Consider the following 18,749-nt stretch of genomic DNA (forward strand, 5'->3'; position numbering starts at 1 on the left):
CAGTAAGCGTAACAGGTTGTTTTGTTGTTGTTGTTGTTGTTGTTCTTACTATTATTATTATGTATAGGTATAATATTGTCTTTCCCTGGAACAGTAAGCGTAACAGGTTTTGTTGTTGTTGTTGTTGTTGTTCTTACTATTATTATTATGTATAGGTATAATATTGTCTTTCCCTTGAACAGTAAGCGTAACAGGTTGTTTTGTTGTTGTTGTTGATGTTATTATTATTATTATTATTATTATTATTATTATTATTATTATTATGTGTAGGCATAATATTGTCTTTCCCTGGAACAATAAGCATAACAGGTTGTGTTGTTGTTGTTGTTATTATTATGCGTAGGCATAATATTGTCTTTCCCTGGAACAGTAAGCGTAACAGGTTTTGTTCTTGTTGTTGTTGTTGTTGTTCTTACTATTATTATTATGTATAGGTATAATATTGTCTTTCCCTGGAACAGTAAGCGTAACAGGTTGTTTTGTTGTTGTTGATGATGTTATTATTATTATTATTATTATTATTATTATGTCTAGGCATAATATTGTCTTTCCCTGGAACAATAAGCATAACAGGTTGTGTTGTTGTTGTTGTTATTATTATGCATAGGCATAATATTGTCTTTCCCTGGAACAGTAAGCGTAACAGGTTTTGTTGTTGTTGTTGTTGTTCTTACTATTATTATTATGTATAGGTATAATATTGTCTTTCCCTGGAACAGTAAGCGTAACAGGTTTTGTTGTTGTTGTTGTTGTTGTTCTTACTATTATTATTATGTATAGGTATAATATTATCTTTCCCTTGAACAGTAAGCGTAACAGGTTGTTTTGTTGTTGTTGTTGATGTTATTATTATTATTATTATTATTATGTGTAGGCATAATATTGTCTTTCCCTGGAACAATAAGCATAACAGGTTGTGTTGTTGTTGTTGTTATTATTATGCGTAGGCATAATATTGTCTTTCCCTGGAACAGTAAGCGTAACAGGTTTTGTTCTTGTTGTTGTTGTTGTTGTTCTTACTATTATTATTATGTATAGGTATAATATTGTCTTTCCCTGGAACAGTAAGCGTAACAGGTTTTTGTTGTTGTTGTTGTTGTTCTTACTATTATTATTATGTATAGGTATAATATTGTCTTTCCCTGGAACAGTAAGCGTAACAGGTTTTGTTGTTGTTGTTGTTGTTGTTCTTACTATTATTATTATGTATAGGTATAATATTGTCTTTCCCTGGGACAGTAAGCGTAACAGGTTTTGTTGTTGTTGTTGTTGTTACTATTATTATTATGTATAGGTATAATATTGTCTTTCCCTGGGACAGTTAGCGTAACATATTGTTTTGTTGTTGTTATTATTATTATGTGTAGGCATAATATTATCTTTCCCTGGAACAATAAGCGTAACAGGTAGTTTTGTTGTTGTTGTTGTTGTTGTTGTTATTATGTGTAGGCATAATATTGTCGTTCCCTGGAACAATAAGCATAACAGGTTGTTTTGTTGTTGTTGTTGATGATGTTGTTATTATTATTATTATTATTATTATTATTATTATTATTATTATTATGTGTAGGCATAATATTGTCTTTCCCTGGAACAATAAGCATAACAGGTTGTGTTGTTGTTGTTGTTGTTATGCGTAGGCATAATATTGTCTTTCCCTGGAACAGTAAGCGTAACAGGTTTTGTTGTTGTTGTTGTTGTTCTTACTATTATTATTATGTATAGGTATAATATTGTCTTTCCCTGGAACAGTAAGCGTAACAGGTTGTTTTGTTGTTGTTGTTGTTGTTCTTACTATTATTATTATGTATAGGTATAATATTGTCTTTCCCTGGAACAGTAAGCGTAACAGGTTTTTGTTGTTGTTGTTGTTGTTCTTACTATTATTATTATGTTTAGGTATAATATTGTCTTTCCCTGGAACAGTAAGCGTAACAGGTTTTGTTGTTGTTGTTGTTGTTGTTGTTCTTACTATTATTATTATGTATAGGTATAATATTGTCTTTCCCTGGGACAGTAAGCGTAACAGGTTTTGTTGTTGTTGTTGTTGTTACTATTATTATTATGTATAGGTATAATATTGTCTTTCCCTGGGACAGTTAGCGTAACATATTGTTTTGTTGTTGTTATTATTATTATGTGTAGGCATAATATTATCTTTCCCTGGAACAATAAGCGTAACAGGTAGTTTTGTTGTTGTTGTTGTTGTTGTTGTTATTATGTGTAGGCATAATATTGTCGTTCCCTGGAACAATAAGCATAACAGGTTGTTTTGTTGTTGTTGTTGATGATGTTGTTATTATTATTATTATTATTATTATTATTATTATTATTATTATTATTATGTGTAGGCATAATATTGTCTTTCCCTGGAACAATAAGCATAACAGGTTGTGTTGTTGTTGTTGTTATTATGCGTAGGCATAATATTGTCTTTCCCTGGAACAGTAAGCGTAACAGGTTTTGTTGTTGTTGTTGTTGTTCTTACTATTATTATTATGTATAGGTATAATATTGTCTTTCCCTGGAACAGTAAGCGTAACAGGTTGTTGTTGTTGTTGTTGTTGTTGTTCTTACTATTATTATTATGTATAGGTATAATATTGTCTTTCCCTGGAACAGTAAGCGTAACAGGTTTTTGTTGTTGTTGTTGTTGTTGTTCTTACTATTATTATTATGTTTAGGTATAATATTGTCTTTCCCTGGAACAGTAAGCGTAACAGGTTTTGTTGTTGTTGTTGTTGTTGTTGTTCTTACTATTATTATTATGTATAGGTATAATATTGTCTTTCCCTGGGACAGTTAGCGTAACATATTGTTTTGTTGTTATTATTATTATTATGTGTAGGCATAATATTATCTTTCCCTGGAACAATAAGCATAACAGGTTGTTTTGTTGTTGTTGTTATGCGTAGGCTTAATATTGTCTTTTCCCGGAACAGTAAGTGTAACAGGTTGTTTTGTTGTTGTTGATGATGTTGTTATTATTATTATTATTATTATTATTATTATTATTATTATTATTATGTGTAGGCATAATATTGTCTTTCCCTGGAACAATAAGCATAACAGGTTGTTTTGTTGTTGTTATGCGTAGGCATAATATTGTCTTTCCCTGGAACAGTAAGCGTAACAGGTTGTTTTGTTGTTGTTGATGATGTTATTATTGACACAACGACGTTGTATGACACAGCAAACAAGATAGATATGCTGGATTTCGTTTCACAAAACCACAAGTCGAACACTTCCCAAGTGTCTCGGACTGTGTGATGTATTTTTGGATGATGCGTGCAGATCCCAGCAGGGTGGCCTTTTGCAGTTGGCAGATGTTGTTGTTATTATTATTATTATTATTATTATTATTATTATTATTATTATTATTATGTGTAGGCATAATATTGTCTTTCCCTGGAACAGGTTGTTTTGTTGTTGTTGTTGTTGTTGTTGTTGTTGTTATTATTATTATGCATAGGCGTAATATTGTCTTTCCCTGGAACAGTAAGCGTAACAGGTTGTTTTGTTGTTGCTATTATTATGTGTAGGAGTAATGTTGCCTTTCCCTGGGATAGTTAGCGTAACAGGTTGTGTTGTTGTTGTTGTTATTATTATGTGTAGGCGTAATATTGTCTTTTCCCGGAACAAAAAGATGGTGGTGGTGGTGATGTGTAGAAGTAATGTTGCCTTTCCCTGGAACAGTAAGCATAACAGGTTGTATTGTTGTTGTTATTACTATTATTATGTGATTAAAGTCCACCTAAAAGTCCAAGGCAAGTGACATCAATCACACAAAATTATTATTATTATTATTAGTGATCAGTGTGCACCTGAAAGTCCGAGGCAAGTGCACATCAATTGCTCAAAATTATTATTATTGTTATTATTAGTGATTAATGTCCACCTGAAAGTCTTGAGTCAAGTTCATATCAATCACACAATACTATTATTATTATTATTATTTTATTATGACACAGCAAACAAGATAGATATGCTGGATTTTGTGTCACAAAATCACAAGTCGAACACCTCTCAAGTGTCTAGGGCTGTGTGATGTATTTTCAGATGATACGTGCAGATCCCAGTAGGGTGGCCTTTTGCAGTTGGCAGATCGTGTTTTTGTCAATGTCTGTTGTTTCCAAATGCCGGCTGAGATCTTTTGGCACGGCACCCAATGCGCCGATCACCACCGGGACCACCTGCACTGGTTTCTGCCAGAGTCTTTGAAGTTCAGTCTTGAGGTCCTGATAGTGGCTGAGTTTTTCCTGTTGTTTTTCACCTGGGACGGCAACATCAATGATCCAAACCTTTTTCTTTTCCATAACTGTGATGTCTGGTGTGTTGTGTTCCAGAACTTTGTCAGTCTGTATTCGGAAGTCTTTGCGTGCTCATTCTCCAATACTTTTGCAGGTTTGTGATCCCACCAGTTCTTTGCTGCTGGTACTTGAGGCATAAGTTCCAATGAATCCTTTGGGCCACATAGTTGTGCCTCTGTTTGTAGTCTGTCTGTGTGATTTTCTTACAGCAGCTGAGAAGATGATCCATGGTTTCGTCGGTTTCCTTGCACAGTCTGCATTTTGGTTTTTTTTTACATTATTATTATTATTATTATTATTATTATTATTATTATTAGTGATGTCCACCCAAAAGTCTGAGGCAAGTTCACATCGTTCACACAAAATAGAAGTAAGAAACAGTAGAACATGGAACAGTAAGCGTAAGGTTGTTCTTGTGTTATTAATAATATTGATATTATTGTTATTTTAATTATTAGTTTATTACTGTGTCCTCCCCTGGAGCAGTCACGTTGGGCTTCTCTTTCCTCAGGAGACGCCTCGGGGGTCGTGGGCCGAAACAACAGCAACAACTACGACCTGAACCGCAACTTCCCCGACCAGTTTGTCAACATCACGGACCCCCTGCAGCCGGAGACCATTGCCGTCATGAGCTGGCTGAAGAGCTACCCCTTTGTGCTGTCTGCCAACTTGCACGGAGGTGAGAGGACAACCAATCGTATTCCTATATATAAACAGGAGGTGACTTGTTGCTTTGTTTACTTATTTAATCCCAGGGAAAGAGCAGCCTTGTTCTCCAGGTTGTGGCCGAAACAGACTCCTCTTTGTGCTGCTCGGATTAATGCACCGCCAAAGATAAGACCTTGAGAAACGTGGGTTGTGTATTTATTTTCCCTCTCTGCGTCCTCACCTCACAGGCTCCTTGGTTGTCAACTATCCCTACGACGACGACCGGCAAGGAATTGCCACGTACAGTCGCTCCCCGGATGATGCCATCTTTCAACAAATTGCTCTTTCCTACGCCAAGGTAAAGCTTTGTGATCCTGCAAAGCATTTGTTTTGAGAGCCACGTGGCTTGTTTATATTATTATTATCATCATCATCATCATTTAATTACTTATTAATTGCCCTCCATCCACGATGCTCTAGGCCAGGGGTCCCCAAACTAAGGCCCGGGGGCCGGATGCGGCCCATCGAAGCTATTTATCCGGCCCCCACGGCACAAGGGCTGAAGGGGGTTGGGCTAAATGACCTAAGGGGTCTCTTCTTCTCTTACAACCCTTATTATTATTATTATTATTATTATTATTATTATTATTATTATTATTATTATTATTATTATTATTAACATTAAGGCTGTGTGGCCATCTGTCAGAGGTGCTTTGCTTGTGCTTTTGGTGCACAAAGGCAGAAGCGGATTGGACTCAATGGCCCAAAGGGTCTCTTCCAACCCTCTTTATTATTATTATTATTATTATTATTAACATTAAGGCTGTGTGGCCATTTGTCAGAGGTGCTTTGCTTGTGCTTTTGGTGCACAAAGGCAGAAGGGGATTGGACTCAATGGCCCAAAGGGTCTCTTCCAACCCTCTTTATTATTATTATTATTATTATTATTATTATTATTATTATTATTATTATTAAACATTAAGGCTGGGTGGTCATCTGTCAGAGGTGCTTTGCTTGTGTTTTCGGTGCACAAAGGCAGAAGGGGATTGGACTCAATGGCCCAAAGGGTCTCTTCCAACCCTCTTTATTATTATTATTATTATTATTATTATTATTATTATTATTAACATTAAGGCTGGGTGGTCATCTGTCAGAGGTGCTTTGCTTGTGCTTTTGGTGCACAAAGGCAGAAGGGGATTGGACTCAATGGCCCAAAGGGTCTCTTCCAACCCTCTTTATTATTATTATTATTATTATTATTATTATTATTATTATTATTATTAACATTAAGGCTGGGTGGTCATCTGTCAGAGGTGCTTTGCTTGTGCTTTTGGTGCACAAAGGCAGAAGGGGATTGGACTCAATGGCCCAAAGGGTCTCTTCCAACCCTCTTTATTATTATTATTATTATTATTATTATTATTATTATTAACATTAAGGCTGTGTGGCCATCTGTCAGAGGTGCTTTGCTTGTGCTTTTCGTGCACAAAGGCAGAAGGGGATTGGACTCAATGGCCCAACAGGTCTCTTCCAACCCTCTTTATTATTATTATTATTATTATTATTATTATTATTATTATTATTATTAACATTAAGGCTGGGTGGTCATCTGTCAGAGGTGCTTTGCTTGTGTTTTCGGTGCACAAAGGCAGAAGGGGATTGGACTCAATGGCCCAAAGGGTCTCTTCCAACCCTCTTTATTATTATTATTATTATTATTATTATTATTATTATTATTATTAACATTAAGGCTGGGTGGTCATCTGTCAGAGGTGCTTTGCTTGTGCTTTTGGTGCACAAAGGCAGAAGGGGATTGGACTCAATGGCCCAAAGGGTCTCTTCCAACCCTCTTTATTATTATTATTATTATTATTATTATTATTATTATTATTAACATTAAGGCTGTGTGGCCATCTGTCAGAGGTGCTTTGCTTGTGCTTTTCGTGCACAAAGGCAGAAGGGGATTGGACTCAATGGCCCAAAGGGTCTCTTCCAACCCTCTTTATTATTATTATTATTATTATTATTATTATTATTATTATTATTAACATTAAGGCTGGGTGGTCATCTGTCAGAGGTGCTTTGCTTGTGTTTTCGGTGCACAAAGGCAGAAGGGGATTGGACTCAATGGCCCAAAGGGTCTCTTCCAACCCTCTTTTTTATTATTATTGCTATTATTATTATTATCAATACAACGACGTTGCATGGCACAGCAAACAAGATAGACATGCTGGATTTCGTTTCGCAAAACCACAAGTCGAACACTTCCCAAGTGTCTAGGACTGTGTGATGTATTTTCTGATGATGTGTGCAGATCCCAGTAGGGTGGCCTTTTGCAGTTGGCAGATGGTGATTTTGTCAATGTCTATTGTTTCCAAATGCTGGCTGAGATCTTTCGGCACGGCACCCAGTGTGCCCATCACCACCGGGACCACCTGCACTGGTTGCTGCCAGAGTCTTTGCAGTTCAATCTTGAGGTCCTGATAGCGGCTGAGTTTTTCCTGTTGTTTTTCATCTATGCGACTGTCACCTGGGATGGCGACATCAATGATCCAAACCTTGTTCTTTTCCACAACTGTGATGTCTGGTGTGTTGTGTTCCAGAACTTTGTCAGTCTGGGTTATTATTATTATTATTATTATTATATTATTATTATTATTATTTATTTATTTATTTATTGCTCGGTGGCCAACTATAGTCCGGCCCTCTAACGGTCCGAAGGATCGTGAACTGGCCCCCTGTTTAAAAAGTTTGGGGACCCCTGCTCTAGGCGATTTACAAGATAAAATTGTAAAGGATAAAAATACATACATACAAATATTAATAAAATTAACATAGATTAAAAACTCTAGTAAAGAGCCAGGTCTTGAGTCTTGAGTGCTTATATGCTTATATTTGTGTGTGTATGCGTGTGTGTGTATGTATGTATGTATGTATGTATGTATGTATGTGTGTATATATATATGTGTGTGTGTGTGTGTGTGTATATGTGTATGTATGTGTATATATATATATATATATATATATATATATATGCGCAATAATTTCTATATATATAAAAGGGTAATGAAATTTCGTCCTAGGACAAAACAACAAAACTACACATCCCAGAAACACTAAACTTGGCAGCACAACCCCTCATCCATGCCTCTACGTTCATACAACAAAAAGAAAAGAAAAACAAAGTCCTAATTAGAGGGAGAGGAATAATTGTTTTTATCCAATTGCTGCCAGTTTGAAGACTAAGCTCTGCCCACTTGGTCTCCTAGCAACCCACTCAGCCCAGGGGACAGGCAGAGTTAGGCCTCACTTAGGCCTCTTCCCCACTGCCTATAAAATACAGATTATCACATTTGAACTGGACTATAGGGCAGTGTAGACTCAAGGCCCTTCCACACAGCTATATAACCCATTTATAATGGACTTAATGTTAGGAGAAAACCTTTACCCTTGACCTTAACTACCACCAATTCCTCAATACTTTATTTCCCATACCACCATACTTCGCCACAGCAATGCGTGGCTGGGCACAGCTAGTATAAATATATAATATATTGTATATACTGTATATACTCGAGTATAAGCCTAGTTTTTCAGCCCTTTTTTTAAGACTGAAAAAGCCCCCTTGGCTTATACTCAGGTAAGGGTCCTGGTTGGCTTATATTTGGGTCAGCTTATACTCGAGTATATATCGTACATTTATTATTTTTCTCTATTATTATTGGTATTATTACATTTATTATTTTTCTCTATTATTGTTGCTACTATTACATTTATTTTACTCCATTTTTATCATTATTATTAATACATTTATTAGTTCACTCTGATATTATTGCATTTATTATTTTACTGTATTTATTATTACATGTATTATTTTACTCTATTATTAAAAGGATACATAAGCACATTTACATTGAAGAACATGAAAATAATGATTTGATCGGAGTTGGACAGTCTTATCTTAAATTTGAGCTTTATGTAAATATTCAAAAACATTTAACCTACTGATGCCTCAATTAATGTAATTTTATTGGTATCTATTTTTATCTCTGAAATTTACCACTGTCGGCTTATACTTGAGTCAATGTTTTCCCAGGTTTTTTGTGGTAAAATTAGGTGCCTCGGCTTATATTCGGGTTGGCTTATACTCGAGTATATATACTTATAATATTGATAATAATATAATGTAATACAATATTATACTACTAATAATAATACAATATAATAATATTAATTATATATTATATATTAAATGTAATATTACTAATAATATTACCATATATAGTACAATATAGTAATTTATTGCTTATATTGTGCTATGCTAATAATATAATATTGTATGTACATTTGATTTGTAAGCCACTCTGAGTCCCCTTCGGGGTGAGAAGAGTGGGATACAAATTTAGTAAATAAATAAATATTGTATTACATAATTATACGTATATACAATATATTATATTATTAGCATAGCACAATATAAGCATTGTATATTACTATATTGTACTATACCACTACTCTGCAATATTATTAGTAATATTACATGTAATATATAATATACAATTAAAAGAGTGTATTATTATTATAGTGTATAGTGTAATATATTATTGTTAATATATTAAATTATAATATTATTAGCAATATTATATGTATGTACAACATATTATTAGCATAGCAGAATATAAGCATTGTGCATTATTATATTGTACTATACCACTATGCTGCAATATTACTAGTAATATTACATGTAATATATAATATACAATTAAAATAGTGTATTGTTATTATAGTGTATAGTGTAATATATTATATATAATATATTTTTAATATATTATATTAAATTGTAATATTATTAGCAATATTACATGTATGTACAATATATTATTAGCATAGCACAAAATAAGCATTGTATATTGTACTATACCACTATGCTGCAATATTACTAGTAATATTACATGTAATATATAATATACAATTAAAATAGTGTGTTGTTATTATAGTGTATAGTGTAATATATTATTTTTAATATATTATATTAAATTGTAATATTATTAGCAATATTATATGTATAAATATATTATTAGCATAGCACAATGTAAGCATTGTATATTACTATATTGTACTATACCACTGTATTATTAGCAATATTATATGTATGTACAATATATTATTAGCATAGCACAATATAAGCATTGTATTATTATTATTATTATTATTATTATTAATGTTCTTCATTTTCAAATGTTATATCATTCTTTTTTCCAAACTTGTGTATATTCCATATAGATATTCATCACACCTAATGATTTTTCAACCTTCCATGCCCAGATTTTGGGAAATTCAGGCTCGTTTCCCCTTGTTTTAAGTTTTAGTTTAAGTTGTAAGTTTATGTTAAATATGTTATTGTTGTTTGGGCTTGTCCCTGTTGTGAGCCGCCCCGGGTCCCTTCGGGGAAGATGGGGCGGGATATAAAAATAAAGTTTGTTATTATTATTAATTATTATTATTGTTTCCTCAGGAGAACGCGCAGATGTCCCAGGGCCACCCGTGCGAAGAGATGCTTCCCGACGAGTACTTTCCGCACGGCATCACCAACGGAGCCCATTGGTATAACGTGCCAGGTAAAGACAGGTAGAAAGATCCTGTCCCCGTCCACTTGTGACACTGAGTCCTTAATGGAGTACTTCCTCATTCTTCCGCACGCTGGCTGGAAGTGTATTTTATGGTATTGTAAATGAGTTAAATTAGCCTCCCCGCATGATTAGAGTTACGAGTTGGGTCGATACAGGGAATGCTGTGGATGTAGCGTACCTGGATTTCAGTAAGGCCTTCGACAAAGTCCCCACGACCTTCTGGCAAATAAACTAGTAAAATGTGGGCTAGACAAAACTACGGTTAGGTGGATCTGCAATTGGCTAAGCGAACGAACCCAAAGGGTGCTCACCAATGTGTCGTCTTCATCTTGGAAAGAAGTGACAAGTGGAGTGCCACAAGCAGGGCTCCGTCCTGGGCCCGGTTCTGTTCAACATCTTTATTAACGACTTAGACGAAGGGTTAGAAGGCACGATCATCAAGTTTGCAGACGACACCAAACTGGGAGGGAGAGCCAACACTCCAGAAGACAGGAGCAGAATTCAAAACGATCTTGACAGACTAGAGAGATGGGCCGAAACTAACAAAATGAAGTTCAACAGGGACAAATGCAAGATACTTCACTTCGGCAGAAAAAATGGAAATCAAAGATACAGAATGGGGGACGATGCCTGGCTTGACAGCAGTGTGTGCGAAAAAGACCTTGGAGTCCTTGTGGACAACAAGTTAAACATGAGCCAACAATGTGATGCGGCAGCTAAAAAAGCCAATGGGATTCTGGCCTGCATCAATAGGGGAATAGCGTCTAGATCCAGGGAAGTCCTGCTCCCCCTTATTCTATTCTGCCTTGGTCAGACCACACCTGGAATACTGTGTCCAATTTTGGGCACCACAGTTGAAGGGAGATGTTGACAAGCTGGAAAGTGTCCAGAGGAGGGCGACTCAAATGATGAAGGGTCTGGAGAACAAGCCCTATGAGGAGCGGCTTAAAGAGCTGGGCATGTTTAGCCTGCAGAAGAGAAGGCTGAGAGGAGACATGAGAGCCATGTACAAATACGTGAAGGGAAGTCATAGGGAAGAGGGAGCAAGCTTGTTTTCTGCTGCCCTGCAGACTAGGACGCAAGGGAACAATGGCTTCAAACTACAGGAAAGGAGATTCCACCTGAACATCAGGAAGAACTTCCTCGCTGTGAGAAGGGCTGTTCGACAGTGGAACTCTCTGCCCTGGGCTGTGGTGGAGGCTCCTTCCTTGGAGGCTTTTAAGCAGAGGCTGGATGGCCATCTGTCGGGGGTGCTTTGAATGCGATTTCCTGCTTCTTGGCAGAAAAGGGTTGGACTGGATGCCCCATGAGGTCTCTTCCAACTCTACTATTCTATGATTCTATGATTCTAAGCGGTACCTAGATTTCCTCCTCGACTCTCCTGGTCTCCTTGTCGCAGGCGGCATGCAGGACTGGAACTACCTGAACACCAATTGCTTCGAAGTGACCATCGAGCTGGGCTGCGTCAAGTACCCGAGGGCCAAGGACCTGCCGCGCTACTGGGAGCAGAACCGCCGGTCCCTGCTGCAGTTCATCAAGCAGGTCAGCCTCCTTTTTGGCGTTAAATTAGGGGGCGCATTAGTCATTGCGGACAATGGTATTTTATCTTGTCTCTTTTGTATTTGATCCTGTTGTGGTGTGTTTACCTGGGCTTGTCCTCCTTCGGCCAGGTTCACACGGGCGTCCAAGGCTTCGTGCTGGATGCCGTGGACGGGCGGGGCATCCTCAACGCCACCCTCAGCGTCGCCGGCATCGACCACCCGGTCGTCACCTATAAGAGCGGGGACTATTGGCGCCTCCTCACGCCGGGCACCCACAGCATCACCGCCTCCGCCCGAGGGTGAGTCCCGCGGGATTATATTACTAATATTATTATTATCATGTGGAGAAGTAGATTTCCCTGAACAGTAAACATAACAGGTTGTGTTGTTGTTGTTGTTTTATGTGGAGGAGTAGCTTTGTCTTTCCCTGGTTGTTGTTGTTGTTATTTGTATAGGAGTAGCTTTGTCTTTCCCTAGTTGTTGTTGTTATTATTATTATTATTTGTATAGGACAGGGGTCCCCAAACTAAGGCCCGGGGGCCGGATGCGGCCCTCCAAGGTCATTTACCTGGCCCCTGTCCTAAACTTTAGACTTCGGGTTGACCTCAGTCTACCTGGTCTTTGGAGGTCCTTTTGCTTACCCATGGTCCTATGAGACCGTCTAGATGGCCTTTGAGAGTCCCTTTCCTTACCTATGGCTTTATGAGATAGTCTAGATGGCCTTTGGGGGGCCCTTTCCTTACCTATGGTCTTATGAGACCTACTAGATGGTCTTTGGAGGTCTCTTTGCTTGTCTATGGTCTTATGAGATTGTTAGATCAGGGTCCCCAAACTAAGGCTCTTCAAGGTGATTAACCTGGCCTCTGTACTAAACTTTAAACTTAGAGTTGACCTAATTCTACCTGGTCTTTGAAGGTCTCTTTGCTTACTTATGGCCTTATGAGATCGTCTAGATGGCTTTTGGTGGTCACTTTCCTTACCTGTGATCCTATGAGACTGTCTAGATGGCCTTTGAGGGTCCCTTTCCTTACCTATGGTTTTATGAGATTGTCTAGATGGCCTTTGAGGGCCTCTTTGGAGGTCTCTTTGCTTACCTATGGTCTTATGAGATTGTTTAGATCAGGGTCCCCAAACGAAGGCCCTCCAAGGTCATTGACCTGGCCTCTGTCCTAAACTTTAGACTTAGGGCTGACCTAAGTCTGAAATGACCTGAAGGCACACAACAACAACAATCCTAATTTTTCACTATTTCATCCTAGTCCGGCCCCCCAACAATCTGAGGGACTGTGAATCGGCCCTCCACTTAAAAAGTTTGAGGACCCCTGGTATAGGAGAAGCTTTGTCTTTCCCTGGTTGTTGTGGTTGTTGTTGTTATTATTATTTGTATAGGAGAAGCTTTGTCTTTCCCTGGTTGTTGTGGTTGTTGTTGTTATTATTATTTGTATAGGAGTAGCTTTGTCTTTCCCTAGTTGTTGTTGTTATTATTATTATTATTATTTGTATAGGAGAAGCTTTGTCTTTCCCTAGTTGTTGTTGTTGTTGTTATTATTATTATTTGTATAGGAGTAGCTTTGTCTTTCCCTAGTTGTTGTTGTTGTTGTTATTATTATTTGTATAGGAGAAGCTTTGTCTTTCCCTAGTTGTGGTTGTTGTTGTTATTATTATTATTTGTATAGGAGAAGCTTTGTCTTTCCCTAGTTGTTGTTGTTGTTGTTATTATTATTATTTGTATAGGAGAAGCTTTGTCTTTCCCTAGTTGTTGTTGTTGTTATTATTATTATTATTTGTATAGGAGAAGCTTTGTCTTTCCCTGGTTGTTGTGGTTGTTGTTGTTATTATTATTTGTATAGGAGAAGCTTTGTCTTTCCCTGGTTGTTGTTGTTATTATTATTTGTATAGGAGTAGCTTTGTCTTTCCTTGGAACAGAAAGTATCACATGTTATTTATATTATTATTATTATTTTATTATGACACAGCAAACAAGATAGATATGCTGGATTTCGTATCACAAAATCACAAGTCGAACACTTCCCAAGTATCTAGGACTGTGTGATGTATTTTCGGATGATGCGCGCAGATCCCAGTAGAGTGGCCTTTTGCAGTTGGCAGATCATAATTTTGTCAATGTCTATTGTTTCCAAATGCCGGCTTATAATAACAATTATTATTATTATTATTGTTATTATTATTATTATTATTATTATTATTATTATTATTATTATTATTATTATCACAAAGACATAATATGACACAGCAAATGAGATATATATGCTGGATTATTATTACAGTATTATTATTATCATGTGGAGAAGTAGCTTTCCCTGAACAGTAAACATAACAGGTTGTGTTGTTGTTGTTGTTTTATGTGGAGGATTAGCTTTGTCTTTCCCTGGTTGTTGTTGTTGTTGTTGTTATTTGTATAGGAGTAGCTTTGTCTTTCCTTGAAACAGGAAGTATCACATGTTGTATTTACATTCTTATTATTGACACAAAGACATAATATGACACAGCAAATGAGATATATATATGCTGGATTATTATTATTATTTGTATAGAATTATTATTATTATTGTTATTGTTATTATTATTTGTGTAGGAGTAGCTTTGTTTTTCCCTGGTTCTATTATTATTTTATTCGTATCACAAAATCACGAGTCGAACTCTTCCCAAGTGTCTAGGACTGTGTGATGTATTTTCGGATGATGCGCGCAGATCCCAGTCGGGTGGCCTTTTGCAGCTGGCAGATCGTGATTTTGTCAATGTCTATTGTTTCCAAATGCCGGCTGAGATCTTTTGGCACAGCACCCAGTGTGCCCATCACCACCGGGACCACCTGCACTGGTTTCTGCCAGAGTCTTTGAAGTTCAATCTTGAGGTCCTGAGAGCGGCTGAGTTTTTCCTGTTGTTTTTCACCTGGGATGGCGACATCCATGATCCAAACCTTTTTCTTTTCCACAACTGTGATGTCTGGTGTGTTGTGTTCCAGAACTTTGTCAGTCTGGATTCGGAAGTCCCACAGTATCTTTGCATGTTCATTTTCCAAGACTTTTGCAGGTTTGTGATCCCACCAGTTCTTTGCTGCTGGGAGGTGGTACTTGAGGCATAAGTTCCAATGAATCATTTGGGCCACATAGTTGTGCCTCTGTTTGTAGTCTGTCTGTGCAATTTTCTTACAGCAGCTGAGGATATGGTCAATGGTTTCGTCGGTTTCCTTACACAGTCTGCATTTTGGGTCATCAGCTGATTTTTCGATCTTGGCCTTAATTGCCTTTGTTCTGATGGCTTGCTCCTGGGCTGCAAGGATCAGGCCTTATTATTATTATTATTATTATTATTATTATTATTATTATTATTTGTATAGGAGGAGCTTTGTCTTTCCTTGGAACAGGAAGTATCACATGTTGTTTTTATATTCTTATTATTATTATTTGTATAGGAGTAGCTTTGTCTTTCCCTGGTTGTATTGTTGTTGTTGTTGTTGTTGTTGTTGTATAGGAGTAGCTTTTTCTTTCCTTGGAACAGGAAGTATCACATGTTTTTTTTAAAATTATTATTATTATTATTATTATTATTATTATTATTATTATATCCAGTTTTGCAGGGGATTGCTGTCACCCCCAGCGGCTCAATTCTGCACATTCATACGTTGCTCTGCTTCTGTTTATTTTATTTTATTTTTAAAAATATAATTATTTATTAAAGATTTTCCATACAAGTTTTATAAAAGATAGAGAGAAAGGGGTAAAATAGGAGAAAGAAATATTGTGGGAAGGGTCTGAGGAGGAATAAAGGGGGGGTCGAGAAGGACAAAGACAGAGGTATCAGAAGGGAAGGGAGGGAAAGAAAGAAGGAAGAAGAAAAATAAAAGAGCCAATAAAGAGAAAGGTTGTAGTAAAAATAAAAATAAAAAGATATATAAAAGTCAGATCTTCCTAGTCCCTTCCGGCAAGGTGTTTTTCATTTGTTGTTTTTTTTTTCTCAATCTTCATTCAATTCTTCTTGCTTCTTTGAATATGTTTATATTTGAGTCTACCTACATATATACATCTCTATATTTGTATCTATCTATATCTATATACATTTTTCTAAAGGGTTGATCTTTCTAATAATTGTTTAGATATATTATCTTCTTCCTTGTTCTTTATTTTTATTTTTCTCTTTTCTATTTACAGTAGAGTCTCACTTATCCAACACTTGCTTATCCAACGTTCTGGATTATCCAACGCATTTTTGTAGTCAATGTTTTCAATATATCATGATATTTTGGTGCTAAATTCGTAAATACAGTAATTTCTACATAGCATTACTGCGTATTGAACTACTTTTTCTGCCAAATTTGTTGTCTAAAATGATGTTTTGGTGCTTCATTTGTAAAATCATAACCTAATTTGATGTTTAATAGGCTTTTCCTTAATGCCTCCTTATTATCCAACATATTCGCTTATCCAACATTCTGCCGGCCAGTTTATGTTGGATAAGTGAGACTCTACTGTATATCATTCTCTACTTGTTGCCAATTTGTCTCTTTTCTTGGTTTTCCCTGCTGTTTAGCCATTAGAAAAGTTAATCTATCCATATATTTTTTATTTCTGAGACTTTAATTATCCAATCTATTTTCCTGGGTGTTTCTTTTTGTCTCCAATATTTCCCATAAATGATTCTGGCTGCTGTTGTTAAATATGTTACTATTTTTTCTTCGTTTGACCCTGGTGGGAAGTTTGAGATGCCTAATAAGTATGTTTCGGGTGACTTACTAAATCTTTTTTCTAGGATCTTTTGTATACTTTCATGAAATATGAAAATACCAAATATGAAAATATGTGCCCTCTTCCTCACCACACTTCCAACATTTTGCTTCTGTTTATCAATCCTAATTTTTTCGGGGTTGTATTATTTTATTTTCTGAAGGTACAATTCCGAAAGCAAGACCGTAATCATTGGGGATAACGGGGCCACGCAGCTGAACTTCACCCTGAGCCCCAAGGACGCCAAGGCGGAGGAGGGCAAGGCTCCGGACCTGAGCGTGGCCGGCGCTTTGGACGACCTCCGGAAGGAGTTTGAGACCCTGGTCAAGGACCTCTCGGCCGAGGGCGGCCTGGAGCGCCTGCTGCTCTCCTCCGCGGCCGACGTCCAGCCCTCGCGCTTCCGCCTCTACGACGACCGCTCCATGTTCCTCCGCGGCCTCAACCTCAACTATCCCCACATCACCAACCTCTCCAGGTGGGAATTCATAGAATCATAGAATCATAGAATCATAGAATAGTAGAGTTGGAAGAGACCACATGGGCCATCCAGTCCAACCCCCTGCTAAGAAGCAGGAAATCGCATTCAAAGCACCCCCGACAGATGGCCATCCAGCCTCTGCTTAAAAGCCTCCAAGGAAGGAGCCTCCACCACGGCCCCGGGGAGAGAGTTCCACTGTCGAACAGCCCTCACAGTGAGGAAGTTCTTCCTGATGTTCAGGTGGAATCTCCTTTCCTGTAGTTTGAAGCCATTGTTCCCTTGTGTCCTAGTCTGCAGGGCAGCAGAAAACAAGCTCCCTCCCTCCTCCCTAGGACTTCCCTTCACGTATTTGTACATGGCTATCATGTCTCCTCTCAGCCTTCTCTTCTGCAGGCTAAACATGCCCAGCTCTTTAAGCCTCTCCTCATAGGGCTTGTTCTCCAGACCCTTAATCATTTTAGTCGCCCTCCTCTGGACGCTTTCCAGCTTGTCAACATCTCCCTTCAACTGTGGTGCCCAAAATTGGACACAGTATTCCAGGTGTGGTCTGACCAAGGCAGAATAGAATAAGGGGGAGCATAACTTCCCTGGATCTAGACGCTATTCCCCTCTTGATGAGGCCAGAATCCCATTGGCTTTTTTAGCAGCCGCATCACATTGTTGGCTCATGTTTAACTTGTTCCCCACGAGGACTCCAAGGTCTTTTTCGCACACACTGCTGTCAAGCCAGGCATCGTCCCCCATTCTGTATCTTTGATTTCCATTTTTTCTGCCGAAGTGAAGTATCTTGCATTTGTCCCTGTTGAACTTCATTTTGTTAGTTTCGGCCCATCTCTCTAGTCTGTCAAGATCGTTTTGAATTCTGCTCCTGTCTTCTGGAGTGTTAGCTATCCCTCCCAGTTTGGTGTCGTCTGCAAACTTGATGATCGTGCCTTCTAACCCTTCGTCTAAGTCGTTAATAAAGATGTTGAACAGAACCGGGCCCAGGACGGAGCCCTGCGGCACTCCGGTTCTGTTCAACATCTTTATTAACGACTTAGACGAAGGGTTAGAAGGCTGTTAGATAATATATACAGATAGAGAGTTGCCCAGATACGGATATATACCCAGAGATGTAAGATAAGAGGTATATATAGATGGATAGATATATATAATAAATAAAATAATTGTATAAAATTAAGTATGTGTGTGTGTGTGTGTGTATATATATATATATATATATATATATATATATATATATATATATATATATATTATAATATAAATAAATAAAATAAATCTATATATATAAAAGGGTAATGAAATTTCGGCACAACCCCTCATCCATGCCTCTACGTTCATACAACAAAAAGAAAAGAAAAATAAAGTCCTAATTAGAGGGAGAGGAATAATTGTTT

At 37.2% G+C, this 18,749-nt stretch overlaps 1 protein-coding gene across 1 annotated transcript in view; it reads left to right on the top strand.

Moving 5' to 3' along the window:
- The window catches only part of cpd (carboxypeptidase D), a 58,985-nt gene that overhangs the window by 23,037 nt on the left and 17,199 nt on the right, over positions 1-18,749 (top strand). Inside the window, exons 7-12 of the mRNA XM_062960715.1 lie at positions 4,822-4,989; positions 5,207-5,316; positions 10,474-10,576; positions 11,988-12,130; positions 12,259-12,428; positions 17,038-17,349. Of these exons, the coding sequence (XP_062816785.1) occupies positions 4,822-4,989; positions 5,207-5,316; positions 10,474-10,576; positions 11,988-12,130; positions 12,259-12,428; positions 17,038-17,349 (1,006 nt within the window). The remainder of the gene's footprint in view (positions 1-4,821; positions 4,990-5,206; positions 5,317-10,473; positions 10,577-11,987; positions 12,131-12,258; positions 12,429-17,037; positions 17,350-18,749) is intronic.

The sequence above is a fragment of the Anolis carolinensis genome, unplaced genomic scaffold, assembly GCF_035594765.1.
Source record: "Anolis carolinensis isolate JA03-04 unplaced genomic scaffold, rAnoCar3.1.pri scaffold_7, whole genome shotgun sequence".
Taxonomy (NCBI): Eukaryota; Metazoa; Chordata; class Lepidosauria; order Squamata; family Dactyloidae; genus Anolis; species Anolis carolinensis.